This window comes from Orycteropus afer, unplaced genomic scaffold, assembly GCF_000298275.1.
Source record: "Orycteropus afer afer isolate SDZICR_OR568_19922 unplaced genomic scaffold, OryAfe1.0 scaffold00143, whole genome shotgun sequence".
Classification (NCBI taxonomy): domain Eukaryota; kingdom Metazoa; phylum Chordata; class Mammalia; order Tubulidentata; family Orycteropodidae; genus Orycteropus; species Orycteropus afer.
Genome location: NW_006921730.1, coordinates 3,366,934 through 3,378,171, shown reverse-complemented (window position 1 = coordinate 3,378,171; position 11,238 = coordinate 3,366,934). Strand labels below are relative to the sequence as shown.

Below are 11,238 nucleotides of genomic sequence, written 5' to 3'. Positions count from 1 at the left end.
AATGGATGAAGATTGACCAGTTCTTTTTGGTACAGTGACTCTGTGTATTCCTTCCGTCTTCTTTTGATGTTTTCTGCATCATTCAATATTTTGCCCATAGAATCTTTTGATATTGCAACTCGAGGCTTAAATTTTTTCCTCAATTCTTTCAGCTTGGGAAATCCCCACTGTGTTCTTCCCTTTTGGTTTTCTAGCCCCAGGTCTTTTCACATTTCATTATAGTAATTGGCTTTGTCTTCTTCAGCTGCTTCTTGAAATCTTCAGTTCAGCTCTTTGATCTTGTCATTTTTTCCATTGGCTTTAGCTACTCTCCGCTCAAGGGAAAGTTTCAGAGTCTCTTCTGTCATCCATTTTTGTCTTCTCTTCTTTTCTCATCTTTTATAGTGACCTCTTGCTTTCTTCATGATGTTCTTGATGTCATCCCACAATTCTTCTGGTTTTCGGTCATTGGTGTTCAAGGCAAATCTATTCTTTAGATGGTCTCTAAATTCAGGGGGGATATATTCAACAACATATTTTGGCTCCTGTGGACTTGTTTTAATTATCTTCAACTTCAAGTTGAACTTGCATATGAGTAGTTGATGGTCTGTTCCACAATCAGTTCCTGGACTGGTTTTGGATGAAGATATTGAGCTTTTCCATCACATCTTGCCACAGATGTAGTCAATCTGATTCCTGTGTGTTCCTTCTGGTGAAGTCCACATGTACAGCCACTGTTTGTGTTGTTGAAAAAAGGTATTTGCAATGAATAAGTCGTTGGTTTTGCAAAATTCTACCAAGCGATTTCCAGCATTATTTCTGTCACCAAGGCCAAATTTTCCAACTATCGGTGGTGATTCTTCTTTGTTTGCAACTTTTGCATTCCAGTCACCAGTGATAATTAACACATCCTGACTGCATGTTTGGTCAGTTTCAGACTGTAGAAGTTGATGAAAATCTTGAATTTCCTCATCTTTGGCTTTGGTGGTTGGTGCATAAATTTGAATAATAGTCATATTAACGGGTCTTCCTTGTAGGTGTATGGATATTATCCTATCACTGACAGCACTGTACTTCCAGACAGATCTTGAAATATCCTTTGTGATGATGAATGCCATGTCATTCCTCTTCAAACTGTCATTCCCAGCACAGTAGATCATATGGTTGTCTGATTCAAAAATGGCCAAAACCAGTCCATTTCCACTCACTAATGCCTAAGATATCAATCTTTATGCGTTCCATTTCATTTTTGACAACTGCCAATTTTCCTAGATGCATACTTCATACATTCCATATTCTGATTATTAATGGATGTTTGCCACTGTTTCTCTTCAATCTGAGCGGTGCCACATCAGCAAATGGAGGTCTGAAAAGCTTTACCTTATCCATATGAGTAAGGTTGGTTTTTCTCTGATAATGCAGCTCTCTCCCAGTCCTATTTTGAGAGCCTTCTAACCTAAGTGACTCACCCTCTTCCTCTGTATTAGACAATCTTTCTGGACTACTCATAAAGTTGCACAGTAATACATCAGACAATTTTTGTCTGCTATTCATAAGGTTTTCCCTGGCCAATTCTTTAAGAAGTGGATGGCCTCCTCCTTCTCCCTAGTTTGTCTCAGGCTGATACCTGTGCACCATGCACACCCCACTGGGTTTGAAATACCAGTGGCACAGCCTGAAGACTCACAGCAAATCATCACCACAGTAGGATAAACCAACAGACAAGTTTGTTTCCCTTGGCTGTTGGAAGCCAATCCAACCTTTAATTACCTGGATCCCTGTGGCTGACTCCTCACTCTGTCCTGGTCCCCCTAGCCTTTTTACTCTCCCTTCTCCCATTTTCCTGCCTTGCCACTTGTGGGGCATGGCCTGGGTTCCCTCCCCTCACCTGGATCCCTGCAGCTGACTTCTCGCTCTGTTCTGGTCCCTCTAGCCTTTTTACTCTTTCTCCCACTTTGCCTCCTTGCAGCTTTTGGGGCATGGCCTGGGTTCTTTATCCTCACCTGGATCACTGCAGCTGACTCCTATTCCACACAGTAGAATGCTTTCATAGAATTGATAAAACACAGAAAAAACATGTTTCTGGTATTCTTTGCTTTTTACCAAGATCTATCTGACATCAGCAATTATATCCCTAATTCCACATTCTGGATTAAGCTTGAGCTTCTGGCAGTCAATATACTGCTACAATCATTTTTAATTATCTTCAGTAATATTTTGCTAGCATCCAATATTAATGATATTGTTTGAAAATTCCACTGATAACCTTTCTTTGGAATATGGATCTCTTCCAGTTGGTTGGTCAGGTAGCTATCTTCCAAATAGATAGACCAGCAGGCAATTTCAGTATTGCGCCTATGTGCTGAAGCATTTCAACTAGTATTCTGTCAACTCCTTAAAGGCCAAACTCAATGTTAGAAGAGAATCTGAAACTTTTTCTTAAGTTCAGAATAGCTAAAGTGAACAGAAAAATGATGAAGTAAAAGAGCAGGACAGATTTCAAAGGGCGACTGAAGAAGACATAATAAAGTGTTTTGGTGAATTATGTGAAGAACTGGAATTAGAAAAACAAAAGGGAAAAGAAGCCCTGGAACCTGTTTTTCCCACCAATGTCTTCAATGAAGCTTGATCTTCTTTCTTCAGGAGCAGACATTCTGAAGGTTATGCTACCTCCTGAAATGGGTGAACATCAACCAATTCTTTCTGGTACACTGACTATGTATTCCCTCCATCTTCTTTCAATGTTTCCTGCATCATTCAATTTTTTGCCCACAAAATTCTTCAGTTCTTTCAGCTTGAGCAATGTTGATCATGTTCTTCCCTTTTGGTTTTCTAATTCCAGTTCTTCATATAATTCACCAAAATACTTTACTATGTCTTCCCCAGTCACCCTTTGAAATCTGTTCTGCTCTTTTACTTCATTATTTCGTCTGTTCACTTTAGCTATTCTGCACTTAAGAAAACGTTTCAGAGTCTCTTCTGACATTCAGTTTGGCCTTTAACTTCTTTCCCATCTTCTTTTGTTGTTGTTTTTGTTTTATGCTTTGTTGTTGCTGTTGAAAATATACACAGAATTTACACCAATTCAATTTCTACATGTATAATTCAGTGACACTGATTACATCCCTCAAGTTGTACAACCATTCTCACCCTCTTTTCCAAATTGTTACTCCTCTATTAACATAAACTCACTGCCTTTTATTTTCCTATCTAATCTTTGGAGTTGCTGTTGTCAATCTGGTCCCATTTGACAATTATGTAAAAACATGATGGTCAAGGCAGACATTCTTGACTAATTAAGTGAAACTATTGTTTGGTTTAGGAGCTCTGGTAGCATAGTGCCTAAGGCACTTGACTGCTAACCAGAAGGCTGGCGGTTCAAACCCACCAGCCACTCCTCGGAAGGAAGATGAGGCAATCCTACTTCCGTAGTGACACTGCCTCAGAAACCCAAGGAGGGGTCGCTATGAGTCAGGGCCGACTTGACGGCACATAACAACAACAACAACATTGTTTGGTTTACTTAAAGAAAATTTCAGGGGACAAGGGTAGGAAGAAGAGGGAAAGGGGATGCTTTTGTTAGTGGGGCACTGAGTTTATGGTAATGGTGGTAGAGCATTTTGTAAAAGGATAGAAATAATGGTGAAACAACATGAAAATGTCACCAGTGTCCCTGAGCTGTAAATGTGGAAGTTGTTATATTGATGAATGTCTTGGTGTGTATGTTTTCACTACAATAAGAGTAAATTTAAAAAAAAAAAAAAAAAGAAAGAAAGAAAATTTGAGGGGGGGGATACTTTTGGCTTAATGTTTAAAGATTATTCCAGACAGTAAAAAAAAAATTGTCTGAAGGCATTAATTTCAAGGGTTCATCCACCTCCATGGCTGAGAAAATCTAGAATCCATGAGAATTATTCTGCATTTTCCCCTTTTTGATCAGGATTCTTCTATAGAGCCTTTCATCAAAATGTTTAGTAATGGTAGCCAGGCACCATTCAGTTCTTCTGGTCTCATGAAAAAGGAAGCAGTTACTCTTGGAGGCAAGTGGCCATATATCCATTTCCTCCTCCTATTCCTGTCTTTCTTCCTTCTGTGTTACTCCAGGTAAGTAGAGACCAATTGTCATCCGTTAGATAGCTGCCTGAAAACTTTTAAGACCCCAAGCACTACACAATTAAGTAGGAGGTAAAATAGAAGCATTAAACACGTTATTAGGCTAATTAACTGGTATGTCCCATGAAATCAAGACCCTCTGAATCAAGAAACTAAGTCCCTTAAGGTTTGCTTGTACATAAGCAGCCTCAGTACCTACTCTTTTGTTGTTGTTGTTGTTGTTGCTGCTGTAGATATATCTATCATACAATATTTGCCAATTCAATGTTTTATAGGTGTACAATTTATGGGCATCAATTTAATTAACTGGCAGTGCAATCTTTATCCTTAATCAATGTTATTTTTCCATCACTGTAAATCAAAAATCAGTGCTCCAAAAGCAATAACCCTTCTTTTCTCCTTTTTCCTGTCTTTCTAATGACCTTTTCCTTTTCATGTATGATGCCCTTCTTGTTTTCCTACAACTCTTCTGTTCTTCAGTCTTTAGTGTTCAGTGCATCAAATGTATTCTTAAGATGGTCTCTAAATTCTGATAGATTATGTTCAAAGTCCCATTTCGCTCTCTTGGACTTGGTTTGATTTTCTCCAGCTTGAACTTATATTGGCACATGAATAATCTCATGGTCTGTCCTACAGCCAGCCCCTGGTTTTACATTATTGGACAATACTAAGCTTCTCTATCACCTCTTTCCACAGAAATGTAGCAGAATTAGATTCCTATATAATCCATCCAATGAGGTCACGTGTACAGTCACTGATTATGTTGCTGAAAACAGGTATTTCCAAAGAAAAAATAATTGGCATGCAGAATTCTATCAAATGACCTCTGGAAATGTTTCTATCATCAAAGCCTTATTTTCCAGCTACTTATCTTTATTTCCATCTTTCCCATTCCAATCACTCGTAATCACACACACCTCTTGATTGTATGCCTGATCAATCTCAGATTGCAGCAGGTTATAAAAACCTTCAATTTGTTCTTATTTATCATTCATGGTGATGGTGCATGAATTTGAATAACAGTCATATTGACTGATTTTCCTTGTAAATGTGTGGATATTAATCTATCTCCAACTGCATTATACTTCAGGATGTATCTTAAAATGGTCTTTTTAACAATGACTACAATGCCATTCCTCTTCAATATGTTGTTTCCAGCATAGCAGACCATATAACTGTCATATTCAAAAAGTCCAATACCCATTTCACCTCACTAACACCCAGGATATCAATCTTCAGGCATTCCATTCCATTTTTGAGGACTTCTAATTTTCTTACTCATACTTCATTCATTCCACATTTTGATTATTAATGGATTTTTGCAGCTGCTACTTCTCATTTCGGGTCATCCCATATCAGCAAATAAAAGTCCCAAAAGCTTATTATTAAAGTCAGCACTCTACTTTGGTGGATCTTCCTTAGTTGTAGTTTGAGTTCTTCCAACCTGGCAGGCTCATTTTATAACAGTGTATCAGGCAAAATTCTGTTGCTATACATAACAGTTCTCATTGGATAATTTTTTCTGAAGTACATCACCAGGCCTTACTTGTTATTCTGTCTTAAGTTTAAAAACTCCACTGAAACTTATCTACCATGGGTGATTCTACAGGAATTTGAAACACTGGTGTCAGAGCTTCCAGCTTCATACCAATACACAAGCCACCACAGTACAACAAATGACAGACAAGAAAATGATTACACATGAAGGGTAAGGAAAATAGAAGAGCTGAGGACAATTTCTAAGTTATAATTTAAAGAATGAGATGTAGAAGGGAATCATTCACTCAGCTACAGAACAAGTTTGAGAAGAAAGATGATGTACTCATTTATTAATAAGTAAAGTCTGGATACCTGGCATTTAGGAAAGTGGTCTGGACAAGTAGGTTGTTCACTCCAGTAAGTGGAGGGAAAAAATGAAAAAATAACAAAATACAAATTCAAATGTTTTGGGGGATCTTTATTTAATATTTAAATTTCATGTAACACATAATCTAACTGCTAACAATTCCTGGTGGGAAGAACCACCCAGGTTCTGAAAGAATAAAGTATCACACTGCTCTAAAGAGAAAAGGACAGTCATGGGATGAGGGAACTGATGTGTTTGTTATTTGAATGACACATTTTCTTTCCACCATTTGTAGGTGAGAGTGCTAAAGCTTCCTTTCACAAGAATCAAAGGAACTGCAAGAGCCATTCCTTTAAATCCCCCTTTATTTAGACCTGTCAGCACACCAAAGGAATAGCTCACCTATGCTGATAGAAACCAGCAGAATGAAAATAAATTACTTCATAAATACTGACTCTAAGTTGCATGGCTCCAAGATTTAAGGTGCTTTAGAAAGTTATGTTTATATCAGGTATGATCTAGTGGTGGAGAAAACAACATACACACACACAGATATATATATGTATATGTGTATGTCGACATAGATATACATACCCACACACACCTTCATCTTGTATCATAAATGAATTCCTAAAAAGATAAGTACTTGGATCAAATTATTATAAAGGAACTAGTTAAATGCACTATAAATATATTCATTTTCAAAAATAATTTCTTGTCAGTTCATTTAATAAAGTACAGAATCATCATCCACCAATGTAAATTTATACTGTCAGCTTTAAGTTTGCTTAGAATGCGGGCATACCTGTATATGCAGATTTTCTTAAAGCACATTTCCAACAATCTTATTTTTAAGAGTACTTGATATAATTTAAATGTGGTAAGCTGAACAATACAGAAAAACATACCTTTCAGATAAATTAAGGCTTTTGTGAAGAGGTTCTAATAGCTGACATGCCTCCAGGTTGTCAACAGATGTCGAAGGCAGTGAGTCTGAGTGCATCTTGCTGGCATCACATAAATTAGCATCGTTTCTAGGTAGGGTCTTTCTGAATTTTTGTCCTAAATCCGTCCACAGGACGTTCGTCAACATAACTTTGAGTTGCCTGTTATACACATAAATAATTAATACAGATAGTACTCAACACTGTATAATACATGAATTCATCAAAACTAACAGAAATGGAAACCTCCAGAAATTCCAAATTTCAGTTCTTCAAGCAATTATTATATAGTAAATCTCGTTAGCAAAAAAAAAAAAAAAATTGCTCAACCATTCTCAAACATAAATAAAAAAGTAAAGTCTTTTTTACTTAAGTGGGGATTTTCTTCAGAATTCTGTTTGGCAGGCTACAACTGTGGTCACACACATGTATAGTTGTTAGATTCCTGGTAACCCACCCATGCCTATTCACAATGTTAGTGGTGGAAAACAATACATATCTGCACATGTCATCACAGAGGCAAACTCTTTCTGCACTAAAAATGTTCTTGTTTTAGCATTTGTTGATTCAGAAAATACTATTAAAACTAAGGGCACAACAATATATCATCTATAGTTTTCGGCCTACAGTTAAGTATATAAATTTAATTATACTTTATTTCTAAAATTAGATCAATTTAAAACATTTACTTTTCTAAAACATTTATCTGAAGACCACTTTCAAAAAGAAGACTAATCAATGCAAGCAGTTCCAGCTTTTTGCCTCATCACATTTTGCCCATCTGTTCACTCGATATAGCTTTTGTGATTTAACTTGAAAAACTTTGCTCAGTTCTGGAGCCAAAGCATATAGATAATCTGAAGTTTTGCAGTGACATAAAGAGGCTACCAATGTCAAATAAGGAATGGCTGTAATAAATTGAAATGCTGAGTGAGAAAAGTATCTATTTTACTCTCTAATAAGCAGTTTTGGGAATTTGTTTCCTTGTTTAACAAATGCAAGAATATTAAGAAATAAAAAGCAAAATGCTCTCCTATTTTAAGATAAAACAGGAGACCTCAAAGAAACCACTTGTTCGATACAGCCCACTTGGGGCTATATCACTGGATCCTCTGAGAGAAGGGTATAAGTCCTCAGACAAACTTCCATAGAAAGCAATGGAACCCCAAACAATTTTAATTTAAAAATATATAAATAAGTAAAAGTTTAATTTGTTAGTTTCAGAATAAATATTAAAGAATAAATAGATGAATAGCACCCTAGGAATCAGTAAGAATAATTAATTCTTAATTCAACAAATACTTTCTTGAATATCTTCTAACAAAACAACTGTGCTAGCTAGGGTCTGGAGATTCAGGAATGACAAAATATAGTTCCTTCTTTTGTGAGTACATTCTAAAGAATTACCCAATCAATTACTTAACTACAACTGTGATAAATTATATGAAAGAGAAGTATAGGCACTTCTTCTGACTAGATCAGGAAAGTTTTTAAGCTGAAATTTCAAATAAGAATAGTCACTATCCATGGTTAATGAAGGGAAAGAGGTCCAATGAGAGACACAAAAAGCAAATGCTCTGATAAGAATAAAACTTGTTCAAAGAAATTAAAGGACTAATGTGACTCAAGTGCTCAGAGCAAAGAAAGCTGTATAAAATAAACACTTAGGGAATATGTGTACATATATGTGTGTATACATATGCATACATATGATATCCACTTATGTGCATATATAAAAGAGACTGAAAGAAGACAAACATAGCAAATGTTAAGTGACTAGATAAAGAGTAGGTGAGTGTTCATCATATTTGACAAAATAATTATGTATTTGGGATTCTATATTAAAAAAATATGAATGGGGGCATTCATACACAAAGATATTCATCATCTTATGCATAAAAGTAACGAACAAAATCAACTTTAAATTCCCAGCAACAATAGCATGATTAAATAAATCATGTTAAAGTTACTCAATGGACTGCTATAAAACTGAAAAAACTAAACTCAATGCTGTCTAATCGACTCAACTCACAGCAACCCCTCCTTGAGTTTCCGAGGCAGTATCTCTATCGAAGTAGATTGCCCCATCTTCGTTCCAAGGAGTGGCTGGGGGATTTAAACCTCCAGCCTTCTGGTTAGCAGTCAAGTGCCTTAGGCACTATGCCACCAGAGCTCCTAAATGGACTGCTATACAGTCTCTTAAATCTTTAAATTTTAATTTGATAAGTTACTGGCTATCTAGTGGCACAATGGTTAAGTTCCCAGCTGCTAACTGAAAGGCTGGCAGTTCAAACCTACCAACCACTCCATGAGAGAAAGATGTGGCAGTCTGCTTCTGTAAAATTTAACTAGTTAAGCAAAGTATGTTCTAGAAACAAAGGAATTTCAAACTGAATCACTAAATCCTATTTTTATGTCTGAGTCACTACACATAAAAACAATTTAGTTCCCTCATATTTTGCTATCATCCCACATGTAACGCTGACTATGCATTTTGTCACCACTAAGCTAATAAGTTGAATTCAACATTCACCATTTACTACGCATCTACAATTCAGAAGACACTATGCTAGACATATCTACCCTCAGAAAGATGACAACTGAGTAAAAGAGATATATAAATCCAAGCTTTAACATAAAACAAAACTAAATGTTTTCTCCCCTAGCTAATACATTCTTGTCCCTAATGGTAACAATGCTGAACTTTACCAGAGCCCTGTGATCCTGGAAAACAGACATGGCTCAAGAAACCCTACCTCACTGCTCTGTGTTCCAGAAACAGCTTGCTTACTTCAAGGAATCATTCTTCCCTATGGCTACAATAAGAGTCATGAATAAGTATAGAGTTGGCAGATGATGTTTCTACAAGCGTTAATGTATGTTCTGTAAAAGCATACAGGTACATAGTAGAGGTAACAAGGGACAAGGCTGTGAGGTAACAAGGGACAAGGCTGTGGTGACTTCTTGGCCCCAGCCAGCTATCCAGAGAAAGCGAGCAGTTGGACATCAAGCTTAATTGGCATAACGTACTACACAAAAACATTGTTCCATATCCTACTTTGGTGAGTAGCGACTGGGATCTTAAAAGCTTCCAAGTGGCTGTCTAGATCCAACAATGGGTCTGTTGTTGTCCGGAGCAAAGAAGAATGAAGAAAACCAAAGACACATGGAAACAATTAGTCCAACGGACTGGGAGACCATGTAATCCTCAGCCTATATGATCATGAGACCAGAAAAACTAGATGGTACCCAGCTACCACTGTCAACCACTTGGAGGGGGATCTATGTAGGAGATCATAGATAGAGAACAAGAACAAGGTGGAACAAACTCAAAATCATGTGGAGACAAAAGGGGGGGCAGGAGGGGACCATGTTTGCTGGTCTGATAGAGCCTGGTGGAACCACTGGTACTGCCCCCTAGCTGCCCTTCAGGTCTGCAATTGAACCCACACCTAACCCACACCTGTGGCTTCCAGCCAAACCAAAGATAGGAATAGGAGTTGAATATTTACCTGAGGTAGATAGACTCCTTGAAGAGAACAATCATGGGAGAAAGAAGGGCGGTTTATGCACAGGAAGACAGTTCAGGGGGCAGGGGTGCATGGAGGGATGGACACAGGGAAGAGGTGAATGACGGGAGGAAGTGGGAGGGGAGCTATTACATTGTGGTAAATTGTGGTCAATGTCATGAGACAAAGTGTATGTGAACTGCTGTATGGAAAGTGAATTTGCTCTGTAGATTTTCACGCAAATCACAATTAAAAAAGAGAAAGAATGAATGAAACAGGCATATAAGTTGAACATTTGTACCGGGTAGGTACACTCATTAGAATGATCAACATGGGAGATCAGAAGGGCAGTATTTATACAGAGGGATATCTCAGAAGGCAGAAATGCATAGGAAAGAGGACACAGGGAATAGGTAAGCATAAAGAAGCAGCAAGAAGAGAGCTGCTGAATTGTGAGGATTGCAGTCAATGTCATGAAACTAAATGTACATGAACTGCTGTTGTATGGAAAATGAATTTGCTCTGTTAACCTTCACCCATATCACAATTTAAAAAAAAAAAAAAAAAAAGTGAAAGCAGCCATCCAAGGCACAATAACTACTCTCTATTTGCCTGAAGCACCAGAGGAAGAAGGACAATCAAAAATAGAAGCAGGGGAGTTCCAGCAAGATGGCAGACTAGGCAGAAAGACTGCACACACCCTCTTCAACAAAGAAAAGGGAAACCAATTAACACAGACACAGAAGATAATCTTGGACCCTGAGCCTTGAAGAGAAGGATATAGAAGTGGACTAAACCCCAACTAGCAGAAGAATTTGCATGAAAATACCAAAAAAGGAGACATATG

At 37.4% G+C, this 11,238-nt stretch overlaps 1 protein-coding gene across 1 annotated transcript in view; it reads right to left on the bottom strand.

Moving 5' to 3' along the window:
• The window catches only part of SENP7 (SUMO specific peptidase 7), a 245,214-nt gene that overhangs the window by 152,220 nt on the left and 81,756 nt on the right, over positions 1–11,238 (bottom strand). The window contains exon 3 of the mRNA XM_007945774.2: positions 6,847–7,044. Within this exon, the coding sequence (XP_007943965.1) occupies positions 6,847–7,044 (198 nt within the window). The remainder of the gene's footprint in view (positions 1–6,846; positions 7,045–11,238) is intronic.